This window comes from Dasypus novemcinctus, chromosome 26, assembly GCF_030445035.2.
Source record: "Dasypus novemcinctus isolate mDasNov1 chromosome 26, mDasNov1.1.hap2, whole genome shotgun sequence".
In the NCBI taxonomy this organism is placed as follows: domain Eukaryota; kingdom Metazoa; phylum Chordata; class Mammalia; order Cingulata; family Dasypodidae; genus Dasypus; species Dasypus novemcinctus.
The window spans coordinates 19607683-19626273 of NC_080698.1; the positions used below are offsets into that span (position 1 = coordinate 19607683).

The following is an 18591-nucleotide window of genomic DNA, read 5'->3' on the forward strand; positions in this document are numbered from 1 at the left end:
TCCCTCCTGGGGTGGGGGGCACGTTGGCGGGGGTGGGGGTGGGGGTGGGGTTGAGGCCACGTTTAACTCGCAGAGATTCCCGAAGGTTGATTTCTGAAGATGGGAAAATCAGTCCCCAAGTCCTGTCCATTTTGCTTTGTTAATCATCCTGGGACTCATCGGCCTCGTTCCATCCCCAGGCCACCCCCGTGTCCAGGTGTCGCCCTCCTGAAGCTGGACAAGACGGCAGCCTTCACTGGCCTCCCTGCCTCCAGGCCCTTCTCCACACAGCAGCCAAGGGGAGGTCTTTAAAAATGCAAACCTGGGCTCGTCATTCCGCAGCCTCCATCTCCGGGTGCCCCCTGCCCTGGCCAGCACGAGCCCCTCTGCCCGGCTCACAGGCCCTGCAGGCTCCCGTCCTGCCCACTTAGCCCTTGGCGCTCCCCCTCCCTCCCAGGGTGGAGTGGCTCCCTCCCCCCGCCAGGCTCAGTGTGGGTGCTGCTCCCCACCGCGGAACCCCAAGGCTGGGTGGGGGGTAGCGTGCCCTCCCCTGGCTCCTCATCAAGCCACGCTGCCTTTCTCTGTTCCCCACCAGGCCACCCACAGGGACTGCACCTGCTCTTTTCATCCAGCATTCCCAGGGCCGGCCGTTCCTGACACAGCAGGTGAGAGGAGCTGCTGAGCAGGGACCCTGCTTCTTAGTGGGGGTACTGACCCTTCCTTGGACTCCCTGTCCCATCCCAACCCTGAGCTGACCTGGGGAGTCTGTGTAGTGACCGCAGTGCCCTGGAAATGATGTTGCGAGCCTGAAGGGTGTTGCCACTTTCGAGAGGCTCGCTGCAGTGAGGCACGGCACAGCGGGCTCAAGAACGGTGGCTCGGGAAGCAGATTTGGCTCAGTGGATAGGGCAACTGCCTACCACATACTGCTGACCCATGTGATGAGCTGGCCCATGTGCAGTGCTGATGTGCGCAAGGAGTGCTGTGCCATGCAGGGGTGTCCCCCACGTAGAGGAGTCCCACACGCAAGGAGTGCACCCCGTAAGGAGAGCCGCCCAGAGCAAAAAAAGTGCAGCCTGCCCAGGAATGGCGCCGCACACACAGAGAGCTGACACAGCAAGATGATGCAACAAAAAGAGACACAGATTCCTGGTGCTGCTGACAAGAATTCAAGCAGACACAGAAGAACACACAGTGAATGGACACAGGGAACAGACAATGGGTGGGGGGGAGAGAAATAAATAAAAAAAATAAAATCTTAAAAATAAAAAAAAAAAGAACACTGGCTCCTTGGAGGTTCTGGAGGTACGAATGGGGCCGGTGGGGCTCGTTTTCCTGTAACTGCACCTGCAGAGCGCACCTAGTGAGCTCGGGCCGTGTCCAGCAGCGGAAGGGGAGGGCGGGCCCTGCACACCCGGCCTCGTGCTTCCCCCGCGTGGAACCGCGGGCGGCCTCTTTCACAGAGCCCCGTGGAGTGGCCAGGGCGGTTTTGTCCTGCCTGCAGGTCCCTCTTCTGAGCTTCTCCTCACTGGGAACTGACCCTTTCCTGTGGCCATTTCTGTGGTCTAGTGGGCTCGTCTCCAGCCCGGGTCCCGGGCTCAGCCCTGTCCAGCCCCATCCAGCTGGTCATGCTCACGGGTCCCTGCGCAAGTGAAATATTAAGGACCGGCCCACGGGCGACACCAGGAAGGGGTGGGGAGCAGCTGGGACAAGCAGAGGGACAACTCGAGGCAAAGCCCCATCTCGGCCTCATCCCACGAGGCGCTCAGGAGTGTGACGTCCACCCATGACAAAGGAGCTGGGCTTTCACCCTCTGTCAGTCCCAGCTGGGGCCCATCCTGGGGTGACCAAAACTCCCCACATTTCCTGGTCTCTCCGTGTGAGTAGCCCGGGGCCAGCTCTCCAACCGGGGCCACAGCCTGACCATTAGAGCCAGAGCAGGGGAGGGGCCCTGGGCGAGCAATGACCCTTTCCACTTTGCTCCCCAGTGTCCATGGGAATCACCCCCCATTTTTTGGAGTCATCCAGTTGACATTCTGCACCGTCTCTCGTGCCGGGCAGTGCAGCTCCTCGGAAAGCCCCGTGAGTCTCCCCATCCAGCCAGCTGGCCACCCCCGGCTTTTTCGAGTGGCGGCCACTGCCGGACCTCCTGCCTAGCCCCGCTTCTGACCGTGAACTCACTCTCAAAGTCTTTATGGGTTCGCTTTTTAATTTTCTAAGTTATTCTTTCTTGTAAAGAAAAACTTCCAACAATACCACAATACGGAGGCGTTTATGGTCAGCTCTCAGGGTGGGTTAATTGTCGCTTGTTTTTCCAAGCATTATGCTGATGTGGATAACGTGGAAGTGGTGATTTGGGGCTGCCAGGCCAACTCTCCCTTTCACCCCTGAGGGTGGTCCCGGGTGCAGGGCGAGGAGGGGGTTGTGGAATTGGCAGGGAAGCTGCTGGGCTCCTTCTCCTGACTTCCTTGGCCAAGCCAGCTGGAGCGAGGCGCGGCCCGCCAGGCTTTGGGCCCTGATGCTGATCCCACCGCAACGGCAGCCGCTCTCGCAGCCCTGCTGTGGCCCCTGCCATGGCCCCTGGCCACGGGCCACACCCTGGCCTCCTCCCCGCCTCCGGGTCTCAGCACGCTGGGGGCCCCGCCAGCTCCAGGCCCTGGGACCTTGAGCCCCTGCCCCGCCGTGCACAGGACTCAAGTCCCCGCTCGTCCTGCTCAGGGTCCTTGGCCTGGGCTGGTGTCTTCTGGATGACGCTTGCAGTCTCTCTGGCACACACTCCAGGAAGCTGAGTACCCGGGCAGGGTCTTGGCACCAGAGCCCTGGGGCCTTGCCACGTGCATGTGCCCCAGCGGCCGCCCAGTGGCCAGTCTCGACACCTCCTGGCCATCCCCCTCAGAAGCCACAGGTGGCCGCGTTTCCCTCCGAAGGGCAGGGAGAGGGCGCCACGAAGGCACACGGGCCCCTCGCCCGCCACAGCAGCCCTTGACAGCTGCCTGGTGGGGGCTGCTGAGGAGAGAGCCCGCTCCCCTCCGCCTGGGGGAGGGTGGCCCGGAGGGGGCGAGGCGCCCTGCGGAGCTGAGCGACAGGTGCCCCAGGGCAGGTGCACTGAGAACACACCCTTCACGGCCGCCCCCCCCCCCCCCCCCCCCCCCCCCGCCTCCCCATCCCTTTCCCGGTGTTTCCTGGGGCACGTCCCAAATAAACCGTCCACCCTCCAATCCTCTTCTCAGCATCTGCTCCTGGGGAGCCCAAACTGAGAGCCAGGACTTTCTCGCTCGAGCCTGCCGCAGGCCCTGGCTATTCTTTCCAGCCTTTCTAGATCGCCCCCTTCCCTGCCCCTCCAGCTCTGGTTTTCTCTGACTCGCCTTCGCGCAGGCCATGGCCGCATCCCCTGCGTCCCGGCTCGCTCCCCTCCCGCCCGCTGCAGTGTTGTGATGCGGGTGAGGGGTTCTCCCGCACCTCGGCCAGCCCAATCCCTGTGAAGCGGGCTCCTGGCCAGCTGCCAGACGGGGAGCCCCGAGCGGTCACCTGCCAGGCAGAGCCGTGGCTCGAGCACACCGAGCCTAGACCGAGTCAATCCCAGGGAGACTGCGCCGCAACGAGGGGAGTCGGAAAGCTGATTCAAAATCATCAAAAATAAAATTTCATTTTGCACGAGCGTTGGCCGGCCTTCGCTGGCACTGACAGTCTGCAGCCGGGGTGGACGGCACGGCGGTGCTCCCGACCGACGGACAGCAGACCCTCTGCGGCTCGTCACCTCCACGGAGGACTTCACAGTCTCCAAAGAGGGGCAAGTGCGCCACGACCACCGCCACTCCAAGGCCTTTGCCGCTGGGTCGGCAGGAGCCCCCCGGGCCCAGCCCAAGGAAGGGTCTCAGCACCCCTAAAGGGTCTTCCTGGGCACGCAGCCCTCTAGCTCCAGCAGCTCCGGCCAGCCCTCGTACTTGTTCGTGTCTGGGTTGTTCTTTAGGAACTGGAGAGAGAGAGGAGAGAGTAACACCAACAGTGGGGGAGGCGGCTAGAGGCTGACGTCTGGATTTGCAGTTGTGCTCTCAAGCCTAACTGCCTTCACTCGCTCCATCCTCACCGCAGCCCCTGGAGGCTGGAGAGCACTGGAGCACTGGCCCATTTTACAGATGGGGAAACTAAGGCTCAGAGAGGGGGTACGACTGACGCGAGGTCTCAGAGATGGCACCAGCGCCCAGCCAATGCCTGTCGCGCCCTGTGGGGAAGGAGCCTGGGAGCGCGGTGGGTGTTGGAGAGTGTTAATCGCTCCCCCAGATTCTCCGTCAGCCCCTCTGGGACACTTCAGATACCAATAACAGCAGCAAGAAAAAGAAGCTTCTTGGTCATTCCTAAGCACCCGCTCTATGCCAGGCAGTGTTTCAAGCACCTTACATACTTAATCCTCAAGAGGTAGGTACTGTTATCATCCCATTCTACAGGCGGGGAGACAGAGGCACCGAGGGCCAACGTAAGTGCCTATGGCCCCCCAGTCGGTAAGTGTGAACCACCGTGTAATATTAATCAATACTAAGAATAAATATGTAAAGAGAACAAAGTCAGGACTGTGTTTAAAATGACAGTGTCACAGCTTAGTTTGCAGGAGGGAAAAAGTAAATGCTAAAATCTACCACATTAATAATTGTAGCTGACTTGTAGGAATAAAAAAAAATTTGGATTCTGCTTCCTCTGAAACAAAGGATGCATTGGTTTTAACTATGTCACAGTCTTTGGTTCCATTTCCACTTGAAGCGTCCAAGTCAGCTGATCATATCGGGGAAAAATGGTACTACGTGTCTTACAGTTACGTACTTTTTATTTGCTGTCTTGTCCAATTTTTTTCTTTATTTAGAGAAGTTGTGTGTTTCCTGAAAAGCCATGCATAAAATACAGGGTTCCCCTATACTACCCTATTATTAATACCTTGCACTAGTGTGGTACACTTGTTAAAATTGATGAGAACACATTTTTATAATTGTACTGTTAACTATAGCCCATGGTTTAGGGTTACCATGGGCTATAGTTAACTGTACACTGTTTGTGTTGTATAGTTCCATGACTTAAAAAAAAATTATTCTAGTAACATATATATAATCTAAAATTTTCCCTATTAACCACATTCAAATATATAATTCAGTGCTGTTAATTATGCTCATAGTGGTGTGCTACTATCACCATCCATTACCCAAACTTTTCCATCTTCCCAAAGAGAACAGTTTAAGCATCAATTCCCTAATCCCTACCCCCACCACATCCCCTGGTAAGATATATTTTAGATTCTGGCTCTGAGTTTGCTTATTCTAATTATTTCATACATAAAATATTCATCCTTTTATTCTGGCTTGTTTCAGTCAGCATGACAGCTTGCTTCACTCAACACTCATGTTGTCGCATGTATCAGAATTTCCTTCCTTTTTATGGCTGAATAATATTCCATTTGTGTGTGTAGACCACATCTTGTTTATCCAGTCATCGGTTGATGGACCCTTGGGTGCTTCCATCTTTTGGCAACTGTGAATACTGCCATTGGTGTGCAAATATCCATTCGAGTCCCTGCTTTCAAGTGTTTGGGGTGTATTCCTAGAAGCAGGATTGCTGGGCCACATGGTAATTCTATATTTAACTTTCTGAGGAATTGTCAAACTATTGCTGGATATAAAATTTTGGTTTCAACCCATTGCCTTATTGCTTCTGTGATTCCTGATGAGAAATGGGCATTTATCTAAGTGGTACTCCTTTGTACATGTTGCTTTTCTCTTGCAGCTTTCAGAACTTTCTCCCTGTCCTTTGCATTTGATAGTGTTATCAGTGTATGACAGGGTGTATTTCTCTTCAGGTTTATCCTGTTTGGTGTTCTCTGAGATTCTTGGATGTACATATTCGTGTCTTTTGCTAAGTTTGGGAAATTTTGTCATTATTTCTTTGAATATTCTCCTTCTGGAACTCCCAAAATATGTATATTGGTGTGCTTGATGGTGTCCCACAGTTCTCCTTAGGTTATTTTTCCTTTTTATAATTCTTTATTCTTTCTGTTTCTCAGCCTGACTCATTTCAGTTTCTTGTCTTTGAGTTCACTGATTCTTTCTTCTGCCAGTTCCAATCTATTACAGAAACCCTCCTGGGATTTTTTTTCATTTCAAGTATTGCATTCTTCAACTCCAGTAGTTCTCTTTGGTTCCTTTCAAAATTTTCTTTCTCTTTATTGAGATTCTCATTGGTTCATTCATTCTTTTCCTGATATCCCTTCAGTTCTTTCTCTGTTTTTTCCTTCATCCCCTTGAGCTTATTGAAAATCGTTTTTTAAAAAGTCTTTGTCCAGTATGACCACAGTCTGGTCACTGATGTTTTCCGGATTTTTCTTCTCTTCCTTTGGATGGAACATCATTTCCTGTTTCATTTTGTGTTCTGATCTTTTGGTGCACACTGTATATTTTAAAATGTTATCTCTGGGCTTTATTTTGTTAGATGTCTGTTTCTTGAGTTTGTATCCAGCTGGTAATATGACAAAGATTTTCTTGAGTGAGAGGTGCTAAAAACACCAAGCAAACCTAAGCAAAAGACATCTTTCACCGTCTCTGCAAATTGGTTTTGCATCGACTGGTGTTCTCCACCAAAGCCCAGCCCTCCTATCAAGGTCAGCCCAAGGCAAATGCAGCGTGCAAGCCCCGCCCCTGCATCTCTTCTGGGCCTGCATCTTGACCTGGCCTTGTGCTGGCTAGCAGCCTTAGGCATCCCCCCTTTTACAGGAATCTGAATGCTCCCTGAACTCCCTAGGAAACAGACCTTTTCCTCTCCTGGGTACTTCACCACAGGACTTAAAGCAGGCAAGCCTTTGTCCCAGGCTGCCTGACTCGGTTGTTTCTTACTCGGTTTTTGCTGTCTCACCTGCTTTTGCCTGGAGGGCAAATTCTGGGAGGGGGCGCATGCCAGAGAGGAGTTTCCCAAGTCAGTCTTTTCCAGTCAAAACAAGGCCAGTGCAGACTCCACACTGCCCTGGGGAGGGGAGTGAGTGAGGGGCCAGGAAGGGTGCCCAGAGCTCCCCCCAAGGCTCCTCAAAGCAAAGGCACCCTCCAAGTGTTCTCCACGGCTCTAAGGAAAGGTACTGGCTTTGAGTTGCCTCCGCTGACTTTGTTGGGGGTTGGGGGGTGGAGGGGTTGGAGCAATGGCCCCTTCAGGGCCAGGCCCCCAGCGATCTGAAGTAGTCAAAAGCAGTGTTTAGTGCTCAGATCATCTACCCTGGATCTCGGATCTCGGGGGACTGGGGTTTTATGTACCACTATAGCACCAACAAGCTGTAAACAGCACTTACCGTTGCCTGCCGTGAGGCTAAGTGATGGGAGAAGGTTGCCACTGTGCAGAGAATGCAAGTCAGTGGTATTTACCCCAATTTACCAGCCTCTTCACCCCACTCTTCCTTGGAGGCTGCACAGTGTTCTGCTAGACCCTGGAGTTTTGAAATAGCTGCCTGGACAGTTCCTGCCCGTTTAATAGCTGCCTGGTGGAGGGACTGAGCCCTGGAATTTCCTACTCCACCATCTTCCCACCAATATGTCTTGGCCCAGCTTTTACGCGTCTGTCATCCACTCTTCAAGAAAGAACAGGGCTCGCTCTGCCAGTGGAACGCAAGCCTTGCTTCCTACGAGATCTTGCCCCGGGTGGCTCCCACGGGGTCGTTCTGGGCCCCCTGTCCCTGCCTCTCTCTCTACCTGGAGGCAGCAGAGAGGTCTCTCATTTTCTCCTCTAGACAGGCTACATTATACTATTCCATTAAAAAAAAAAAGTAATCTATAATTACTGGAATATGTTTTGTTTTGTTTTGTTTTAGGTACTGGGGGTGGGGGATTGAACCCGGGACCTCGTATGTGGGAAGTGAGTGCTCGGCCACTGAGCCACACTGGCTTTCCTGAGGTGGTTTTTTCCTTTGTTTTGCTTGTTGTTTGTTTTTGTTTTTTCAGGAGGCACTGGGAATGGAACCTGGGACCTCCCATGTGGGAAGAAGGTGCCCAACTGCTTGAACCACATCAATTCCATGAATAGATTTTTGTAAAAAACAAAAAACGAACAAACAGAAACCCCATGTGCATACAAACCACACTAAAATTTTACAGATAAGGCAAAAATTCTTCCACCCCCCTCCCTGGAGTTCAGCACACAGTTTCCTGAATCTGTCCCTTCTCTGCCTTCCCATAGCCCCTTCCCAGCCCAGGCGGCTGGGTGTCTCCCATCCCTGCCTGGGCCTCCTCCCTGCCTCCTGCCTGGCTCTCCTTCCACGCTCACCCAGAGAGGCTGTTCTACAAGGACGAGGACAGAAGCTCTGTGCCGGCAGGCTGGCCTGGATTTGAAATGCATCAGCATTACTCAGTCATTTCTGAGACCTGAGCAAGAGGCTTAAAACTCCAGGTCATCCTTCCCCGTCTGTAAAGTGGGATGATAATCGTATCTACTTCACTGTGAGTGTTTTATAAACACCTGCACAAAACTTGCCCAGCACGTGCCTGCACAGAGCAAGTGCTTGCTGAACGTTAGTCTTTCTTATGAGCCACCTCATCTTGCCACCACTTAAGCCCCGGCTGGCTCCCCACTGCCTGTGGGTCAGAGTCTGCCCCCAAGGGACACCGCATTTCTGGAGAGCTGGCCCTCACCTCCTGTCCTGGGAGCTGAGCAGAGCGGGAACATTCTACCAGCAGAGAGTGGGTAGGCACGGCCGGTCCCCCAGGTTTCAGAATTGCTCTGGCTGGGGGTGCACGCGGGGCTGCCCTTGAAAGGGAGAAGGCCTCAGGTTTCCCTGCCCCCCACCCTCTGTCGATGCCCTCCCTCCTCCTGTGGGCTCTTTCAGACCCCACAGCTGGGTGCCTCTGGGTCCCCCTGCCCAAGGCCACCCCCGGCAGTGCCTGCGGGGCCCTGTTGGTGAATGAATCACGCCTCCCACAAAGGCATGTCCCGGTCCCAGCTCCTGATCCCGTGGGCGAGACCCCATTTGTAAACAGGACCTTGGAGGATGGTATTAGTGAGGTGCCCAATCTGAATGTGGGTGGCCTTACTCCAGCACGGCTGCAGTCCTTAAAACAAAGGGCACTGGACACAGAAGGGAAGCCACGGGGCCGGCGGGAGCTGGACGTGCATCGAGGACCAAGGCAGACCAGCACGCCCCGGCCTTAGGGGTGAAAGCCTTGCCTGGCTGCTGCCTCGATTTGGGGCTTCTCCCGGCCTCAAAACCCTGAGCCAGCAGGTCCCCGTTGTTGAAGTCGACCACTGTACGGCCTCGGTTTTTGCAGCCCCAGGTCACGGCCCTGTCCTGATGCTTCCACATGCCCAGGTGGGCTCTCCAGTGTCCCCCACTGGTGCATGTCCCCCTGCTCCACAGGGAGCTCCAGGGGGCCTTGGGGGCTCACCCAGTCCAAACCCTTCTCTTTACAGATGGGGAGACTGAGGCCTGGAGGGAGAAGGGCCCTGCCCGAGGCCCACTGGGGCCAGAAGCCTGGTGCCCTGCGCTGCTGGGCTCCCCGTCCCCTGGCACGTAGGCCAGCCTTTTCTCGTTCCTCTGTAGCTCCGTTTCCCTTCACTCTTCTTTACACCTTTTCCTTCTTCTCTTTCTTGGTATGTACATACCCTGTGTTTATGTGTGCTCTGCCTCCTACCCACATGGCCAGGGCAGCTTCCTGCTGGGGGATCGGCGGTCGGGTGGATGACCTGTCCTCCGGTGTGACTGACAAGTAGGTGGCTCTCTCCACACCACCCGTGTGGAGTTTATCCAAGAGGAAGGCCCCCCACTCTTTGCCCATCCATCCCTAGCAACCCCCTCCACCAGGGCGGGGAGGGAGCGAGGAACCCACCTGCTCAAAGGGGCTTTTATTCTTGATGTCTTGGGCCCCTAAGAAGACCCAGCTGTCCCGGAACCCGAGCTGCTTAGCGTAGGAACTCCCCAAGTCAGAGAAGAGCTTCCTGAGTTCATCATTCATTCTGCAGGGGGCCAGGGGAGACAGCAAAGACATGACGAGGGCTGGAAGGACAGGATGGGGGGCTGGGGGCTGGCCAGGCTCTCAGGCTCAGGGACCCCAACCTCCACCGTAGTAGAATGAGGTACATTCCACACTCAGGAAGAGCAGACAGAGGTGTCCCAAGACTTTATCTCCAAAAGGGGCTTGGATGGGCTGCAGGGGTGTTAAATGCTAGTTCCTTCTGCTTACATCTATAAAACAATTTATTTGGAAAATATGGAAAATCGCAATGCAACAACTAAAACATACGTAAAGTCTCACCACCTTGACGTAATCATGGTAAACATAGAACTTCCTTCCTTCATACCTTTTTTCACGCACAGTGGGATCATTCCATCTGTTTGTGACTTTGCTATTTTCACTTAGCACTGTACGATGAGCATTCCTCCATGTCTTTTAAGTATTTTCTGCATCATCATTTTTGGTGTGGAATATCCTAGTTTATGCATATATAATATATCACATTCCCTAGTATATCATAGAATAACAATAACATATATCATAATTTCTGTACGCAGCCAGCTATTGTCGGGCAGGGAGATTATTCCCTGTTGTCACTAAGCAGCGCAGAACACCTAGCACATCTCTTCGGGCACGTGTCTGATTATTTCCTTAGCATACATTGTCAGAAGACAGAGCTGGGAGGGGAGCAGCAAAGAGGACGTAGAGTTTGGCAGCGCGTGGTTAAGTGACCCACGGCTCGGGAGCTGGGGTTTCCCACTTACTTGGTTCCTGGGTCATCATAGGAGGCCACCAGCACCAGCGCACCCGCTGGAATTTCTTTAAGGAATTTCACCAGAGGCTGAGGATCTGGGGAGGGAGGAAGAAAAAGGAGGTGCTGATCATTTAGGGAAATGACACTGGTTATTTTCTTCTCCTTCCGCTCATGGTCCAAGAGCGGACCGAGGCAGGCTGACAGGTCTGTGGGGAGCTCAGCAGGGCCGGTGTTGGCTCTGGATGGGACACCCACTTGGCCTTTGATAACTCAGATCACTGAGCGAGGAGGTTAGCCCCTTTCAGCTGCCCTGCTCACACTGAGGGCAAGCACTGATTGGTGCTGTGTCTTTTTTTTTTTTTTTAGGCCTTTTATTTTATTTTATTTTATTTTTTTATTGACTTTGTAATAATATTACATTAAAAATATATATATATGAGGTCCCATTCAACCCCACCACCCCCACCCCACCTCTCCCCCCCTCCAGCAACACTCATTCCCATCATCATGACACATCCATTGCATTTGGTAAGTACATCTGTGGGCACCTCTGCACCTCATGGTCAATGGTCCAGATCATGGCCCACACTCTCCCCCATTCCATCCAGTGGGCCCTGTGAGGATTTACAATGTCCGGTGATTGCCCCTGAAGCACCATCCAGGGCAGCTCCAAGTCGCAAAGATGCCTCCACCTCTCATCTCTTCCTGCCTTTCCCCATACCCATCAGCCACCATGTCCACTTTTCTTTAACACCTCCCTACATTTGTTAATCTCTATTTAACAGAGACCAGGCCTTGGCCTGAGCACCTGGGGTAGGTAAGCATCAGCATCTGGCTTGCATTTGAGGACACAGATTTGGGGTTTTTTTGTGTGTGTTTATTTTCATGGTCACCTTCCCTGCCTAACAAGCAATAGTGGTTTTCTAAGGGTAGTGATAGTTTCTCTTTTAAAATACACGTATTTAGGTAAAAAAATAAAGTGAGTTGATTTAAAGGAAAATATAATAATACAGCCACAATTTGTGGAGGGGGCCTTTGAATGACTGAAGGAGGGGAAAGACAGGATTAATGGTACAATGTGGGCTACATCTGAACAACAAGGATGATTAATAGCCCCACTCACAGCATTTTTTTAAGGAGGTACCCAGGACTTTGTATCTATGAAGCAGGTGTTCAACCACTGAGCTCCCCAAGAGTTGTTTTTTGTTGTTGTTATTGTTTTTAGGAGGTACAGGGAACTGAACCCAGGATCTCCTACATGGGAAGCAGGCACTCAACCGCCTGAGCTATATCTGCTCCTCTCATATCATTTTTGTAAAGAACAAATGTGACAATGACTAGGCACACAGTCAGTGCATTATAATGGGATTTTGATTGTTAGCACGGTCAGCCACATCATTTGCGATGCCCAGTGCAAAATGAAAATGCAGAGCCCTTGTTAAACAATTCTTAACAACGACAGCAACGGTAGAACATCACACCAAGCATGGGGTTCTTGTACGTTTCAGGCCCTCTGGGGTCACAGGCCATGTGCCCGTGGAGCTGGCCCTATCAGCATTCCAGGGGGGCTCCTTGGAACCCAGGGTAGGCTCCACCTTCACCACAGCCCACCAGCAACCGGCTCAGTTGCACGGAGGCCTCCAAACAGTTGCCCCAGGGAGCTCTTCAAGTGCCATTAGCTGGCCTGAGCTGTTAGCAGGCATTAGGACCTGCTCTCTCCTGGCATGGGCAGTGGCTAATTGGAAAAAAAAAAACTGGTTCCTTCTGTTAATTATCATTACATTTCCAAAAGGCCTTTTCCTCTTTTGTCTCCTGTGGGAAGGGCCACCCTGTTCTCAAAATGCTTCTGCCACTGGTTCTCCACCAACTGGGGCCACGTCCAGGGGCATACACAGCGTTTAAAGCCTTAGTTTCCCCTCTTTCCCCTCTCAGCCTGATAGGTGACCTCCAGTCTTCCTAATCCTGTGAATGGAGCGAGGAGGAAAATGGGAGGGAAGGGAAAAGGCTAAGCTGGCTTCCCCTGGCCCCTGCACCGGCCGAGACAGGCCTTCCCTGCCCTCCAACTACTGGCAAATTGTAATTCAATGTCCACATCAAGCTTAGGAGGGGGACATTGTCTTTACCTCTGTTTTGTAGACGAATAAAGTGAGGCTCAAGATGTGTCACCTGCCTCGGGTTGTGCCACCTCGTCACCGACTCCATAAACCTGGCTCAGGGGCCCCTCTGATACCTGCAGGCCCCACCCAGCCTCAGCCTAAGGCTCCTCTCCCTTCTCTTGTCATCTCTACCCCAGTCCCAGGAAGGGCCTCGAATGCTTTCCCGTGGGCACCCAAGCCTGCTGGCCCCAGCTCTATCCGTGCCCCCCACCCCCAACCCCACAGCAGCTGCCTCTGCCCCTCCCTCTGTCCTGGGGGTGGGTCTTCGGCTCCAGGTGGCACATCCCCCGGTCCTGCAGACACCCCACCCATGAGGGGTGAGGGGTGAGGGCCAGCTCGGGCCCCTTGCAGCCCTGGCTTCAGCAGAGGGCCCAGCTGCGGTCTCTAAGGGTACTGCCGCCCACTGTCCCAAGCAGTCCTTCCCGGGGTGGCTTTTGGGGGGAAGGTGCCCGGTCCCCACATCTCCACCCCTTCCTGTCCTGCCGCTCCTGCTGTCTGACTCTCTCCTGGGCTCGCACACTTAGGAGGCTGCAGGCAAGGTGGGTTATCCGTGGGGGTGGAGGCCAAGATGGGGAGAAGGGGAGGAAACTGGGCATCGGGCAGCAGCACCGCCTTCCTTGAGCCCTGGGAGGCGCTGCCCGGGGCCTCGGGCCACAATCCCTCAGCCCACGGCTGGCCCTGCGGTATCAGGGAGAGGGGCCCCGAGAAGGGCAGGTGCTGAGTTAGTCTGTTCCGATGGAAACCAGTCCTTGCAGGGCCCAGAGCTCTGGCCGCCTGCACGGTGCCAAGGAAACTGCTGGTGGCAGCTGCTTTTCTGCCCCTTGTTGAGACTCCTTGGATCTGAGGGGAGCTGGGCTGCCAGCAGGGCAGTGAGGGTGGCATGCTGGCCTGGGGCCGATCTCACCCCAGTCTGAAAGAAGTTGGGAGAGTTGGCTGGTGAGGGAGCTGCTGGGGGCTGGGGTGTCTGGGACCCAGCCTTGGGTAGTCAGTGCCCCATCCTGCCAGGCAGTTCTAAGGGCCAGGAGGGCAGTGCCTTCCCAAGGGTCTGTGCAGAGAGAGAAGGAAAGAAAACTGCAGAAAGACACAGAGTGCTTGGAGCCTCAGAGGTGGCCTTTCTGGGCCTCAAGAGACCTTGTCCTGTCCTTGGGTCCACTAGAAATGCCATGTGACTGTGAAATAAACCATTTTCCACCCGTCTGTGCTCGAGGAGGTGTAGTGGACAGGAGGCCCTGGCTCCTGGCGCCTGGGTGCACACAGGCCCCCCTCCATCTGCCGGCACCCATGCAGCCTTTGCCTGGGGCTGGTTCTGGGCTCTGGAGCCCCTTTGCCACCCTCGGGGCAGGCCTGAAGGGCTGGGGGGTGACAAGGAAGTAGGGGTGTGAACAGCCCAGCTCCCTCGCTCCCAGGGGCGGGGTGGTATCCCGAAGGTTCTTAGCAGAGGCTGGCTCCCCGAGTCCCGAGGTGCCCCCGGTTTCAATGGCCCGTCATATGGGCCTCGCTGTGGGCTGCCTTCCTTGCTGTCTCATAGCCCTGCTTGCCTTTGGCGTTGCCCGAGATCACTTCCCAAATAAAGCACTGCCCTTGGATCCTGCTTTCAGGATCTGGAGAGGCCACACCAAGGCAGCAGGAGGGCATTTGAGAGGCGGCGGGTGACCTGTAACGCCAACCGTGCTTCCTTCAGGTTGTCTCTATGGAAACAAGTGCGCAGCACCCCACCTCCACCGGCTCAGCCCACCCGGGTCTCCAGCGCCAGAAGACGAGCCTACCTCCAGAGTACATATCGAAGGAGCTGTGCCTCAGCATTGTTCCCGTGGAGCCTGAGGGTTTAAGAAACCAGAACTATTATTTCTTACAATGTGTGTCTTCCCGTCCTTAGTTTTACTGAAAATTACTACTCTTGGGGCTTCAAATCTAAAGACTAAAACTATAATAACAGAATAAAATTAGGTCCTGTAGAAAGCAGGCAGGACTAAAGCAGGTGCCCAATAACTGTTGGGCTGATCTGAGAGGTCCAAGAATAAAATGTTTGAGGGCTCTGGAATCAAACAGAATCTAACCCACCTGAGTCTATGTTCTCTGCTGCCACTTCTTAACGTGTGACTGAACGTTTTAACCTCAATTTTTGCATCTATGCAATGGGTTGTGGGAATTAAATGAGATGTGTTCGAAAAACACAATAAGCGTGCAAAAGAAATTTTAGCTGCAAGGTAACATTGAAAACAATGGCAATCATCATCATTCCCACTTAAAGAGAAAATCTGAAATTTGAGACTCAAACTCTTGAGGGCTGAAGTTACAGCTTCCCGAGTCCAGCGATCTGAGTTGCCTGTGTGGATTTTGCCAGGTGAGGAGGCAAAAGGGGCAGGTCCTCCGGGGAATGGGATGCTCTGGAGGAAAGCTGCAGTTCTCACATATGGCCACTAGATGGGGGTGTTGCAGAGGGGATGGCAGCTCAAATAGTCTCTGCAGCAAGTGGATTTCTGAAGAGGGTGTGGATGGGTCCTGTGTAGCGGAGACATCACAGCTCTCCGGAGGGAAGGGGTAGGCTCATGTTGCAGCCTCTCCTCCGGGTTCTGTAGTGTCCAGGCTCCAGGCTTTCACCTGGGGTCCTTGGAAGGGGAGAGTCCCCTTCCAAATGCTCCTGTGATTGTGTGCATTGTGAGTGTTTGAACGAGTGGGTGGGGATGGGCAGTGTGTTTGACTGGAAGGTTAAGAACCACTGATCTAGCCCAAGTTAAGGCTCCTAGGGGGAGCAGCTGCCTCAAGGTTACCAGCTGGTTATCATCAGGCCTGAAACTCAGACTTCGCTCTACCTGGTAGAGGAGTTCTTAACCCGGGGTCTGTGAGCTTGAATGGAAATTCCAAAAACATTACTCTTGTGGGGACGTGTTGGTGCGGGTGTGATGTATTTATTAAATAATACACAGCATAGTGTGGACTTAGTAAAGGGTACGTGGCTTCCACCTGACTGGCAAAGGGATCCGTGGAACAAAAAAGGTTAAGTACACCTGCCAGTCTACCACCTTCTTGCTCATTAGCAATCCTTTTGTTCTTCTGGCTCATTACACAGATGGGGACCCTGAGGCCCCAAGAGTGATTTTTTGGACTTGATCACAGCTGGGATGCAGTAGGTGCACAAGATAGCAGACATACGGTAAGCAGCCAATAAATTTTAGCTCTCAATGATGGTTATTTTTTATCTAGCAGCTTCTAGGGCATGGGGATGGCCAGTCAAAGAGGTTTTTCTCATGAGGTGGCCCATTTGGGGGAAGAGAATCCTAGAAGCTGTCAGCCAGGGGCCATTTCCGGCCCCGCCCCACTGTGGGACAAGTGAAGAGTGTGTGGTAGGGTCTTTATAAGGTGAGGTTCCTACAGTCATCTGGGTCTGGCATGTGCCAAAGAAAGCATGGGCGGCCCACACGCCCTTCCTACAGAAGGACCCTGAGCCGGGCCCTTCCTGGGCTGCTGGGAAGTGGCCAAGGCTCTGACTCCTCCTGTGGGCCTCGCCTCTGCTCCCCCGACCCAGCAGGGTTTCCTGGTAGAGGGGCAGGTGGCTCCTCCACGAGCAACGTGCAGGGCGTGGAGCTGGCGAGGCTTGGGCTCGAGTCTACTCCCCTTCCTAGCCGTGTCACGGAAGGCGACCTGCCAGCTGGGCACTGCCCTGCTGAGCGTCCGTTCTCCCGCCTCCGCGTCTGCCCTAGACTTGGTTCTGTGCCCTCCCCTCCCCTTCCTCCCCCTCCCCTCCCCTCCCCTTCCTCCCCCTCCCCTCCCCTCCTTCCCCCTCCCCTCCCCTCCCCTCCCCTTCCTCCCCCTCCCCTCCCGTCCCCTCCCCTTCCTCCCCCTCCTCCTCCTCCCCCTCCCCTTCCCCCCTCCCGCCCCTCCCTCCTCCACCCCTCCCTCCGCCGCCCCTCCCTCCATGACTTTTCTCCTGGCCTTGGCTGGTGGCCCCTCCCCCGGCCGCCCCCCTGACTCCCCCTCCGGGGCCCTGCGCCTGGCTCCCCAGCACGCGTAACTTCCTTCGCGTCAGCGGATGTGATGGGCGGCACATCGCCATCTTCCCTGAACGTCAAGGGCACCGGAGAGGGGCTGCGAAGCCAGGGCCTGCCCTTCGAGGTCACGGCCGGCGCACGGCGCCCTGCACTGGGCCTGGTCCCCAGCGCCGCTGGGGCTGCGTGTTGAATGAACGCAGGAAGCCTTGCGTCGCCGGCCCGCGGGGGGTCACGTGCGCTGGTTCAGGCCGGGGCAGCCGTGGGGACGGGGCCCTGTCTCCCAGGACACCGTGTTCCCCGGGGTGCACGGAGCGTGCTAGAGCCTTTTAGGCCTTGCGCAGCACAGGCCCCGCTGGGCACGGGCAGCAGCTGGGCCAGGGCTTGGTGAAGGGCCATGCGACTCCCTCCTCGCTCCCTGGGGCTCGGGCAGGGGGCGCTGGGCGGCGCTGTCGGGGGGAGCAGCACCTTACCGTTGACCAGGGCGATGTTCAGGCCCCTGCCCACGTTGTTTTTCACAGGACTCATGATGCTGCGGAAGGACAGAACACAGCCGTCGGAGCCCGCGCGCGGCACGAACGCCGCACTGGCAATTCTGGGGCGCTGGGAGCGGCGGCGCGGCGCGGTGCAGGCGCATGCGCAAGCGGGCCAGGAGCCCGGGTCTTCGGTTTCCTCTTGGAAGCGAGGGGTGGGCCGAGCAGGGGGCCGGGTTCTCTGAGGCGTCTCTCGTGCCTGGTTTGGGCCAGAGCAGCCTGCTCGGGGACGAGGCAGGGCCCCTGCCCCGGGGTCCGGGTGCTGGGGGTGGTGAGGCCTGGCTGGTGAGAGGAAGGCAGAACCCCGGAAGTTCACCAGGGGAGCTCGGCTGGGCCGGTGTCCAGACCCCCGGTACAGCTTTCCTGCCTTTCCTCTTGGCTGGGAGGTTCTGGGAACTTTAATCTCCCAGGCCTGGGCATCCTGTGCTCTGACCATGCCCACGGTCATGTGATCCAGGCCAGCCAATAAGGGCCCTGACCCTGGGACTTTTGCAGGGACAATTCAGAAGGGCAAGCTCTCTTCCCAGTGGGGTGCCAGGCTGGGTTAATATTGAAGTGCCTCTGGTGGCCTCCCCCTTGACCACACACGCAAGTGGGGAAAACTGATGCTAGCAGACAGGAAAGCAGTGGTGAGGAAAGAAGGAGCACTAAAGACATGGCCTGGACCCCTGGCAGCAGTTCCTGCCCGAAGCCCACAGCCTCTGCCCTGTTGGGTACATGAACCAGTGGGTTTCTCTTTTGGCTGATGTGAGTTGGAGTGAAGTTCAGAATCCTGACCAAAACACCTGTTCTCTGGTTTCTTTCACAGGATGAATTTGCTGTCCCAGGGCCTTTATAATCTAGGTGGGGAAAATGGGCGCATAGTCTCTCTTTAGCACGTGTGCAGAGGGTTTGGCACCTGCTGCGTTTGGGCTTTGGTGTCATTCCCACACTTCTGTAGCCAAACCCTTTGAGGGGAGCCAGCAGCCTGGCTGTCAGGCAGACCTGAGTTTAAATCTTAGCTCCGCCACTGGCTAGCTGGGAGACGCTGGCTGAGCCTCAATTTCCTGATCTTTACCTTGGGGTCCTCCAGGGTGCTGGGGCTCTGAGTGGGATGAGCTGTAAAGCTGTAAAGTGAGGCGTGTCAGGGTTATTACTGGTGATTCACTGCCCCAGGGGAAAAGGAAGCTGGGGAGTGCTGTGGGCTGGTTGTGCTGCCATTGAATGAATGAAGGAAGTAAAG

At 55.0% G+C, this 18591-nt stretch overlaps 1 protein-coding gene across 8 annotated transcripts in view; it reads right to left on the reverse strand.

The window, feature by feature from the left end:
• Nucleotides 1-3598: 3598 nt before the first annotated feature.
• The window catches only part of FAM3D (FAM3 metabolism regulating signaling molecule D), a 37085-nt gene continuing 22092 nt past the window's right edge, over nucleotides 3599-18591 (reverse strand). For 6 of the 8 annotated variants that reach the window (XM_004477747.5, XM_023584444.3, XM_023584445.3 and 3 more), the window contains 6 exons: nucleotides 17310-17368; nucleotides 14617-14667; nucleotides 10705-10789; nucleotides 9815-9941; nucleotides 8624-8738; nucleotides 3599-3951 (listed from right to left, as the gene is read on the reverse strand). In XM_004477747.5, coding sequence (XP_004477804.1) covers nucleotides 3623-3951; nucleotides 8624-8738; nucleotides 9815-9941; nucleotides 10705-10789; nucleotides 14617-14667; nucleotides 17310-17368 — 766 coding nt within the window. In that variant the 3' untranslated portion in view covers nucleotides 3599-3622. The other 2 variants (XM_058288126.2, XM_058288127.2) reach the window with 2 other exon arrangements.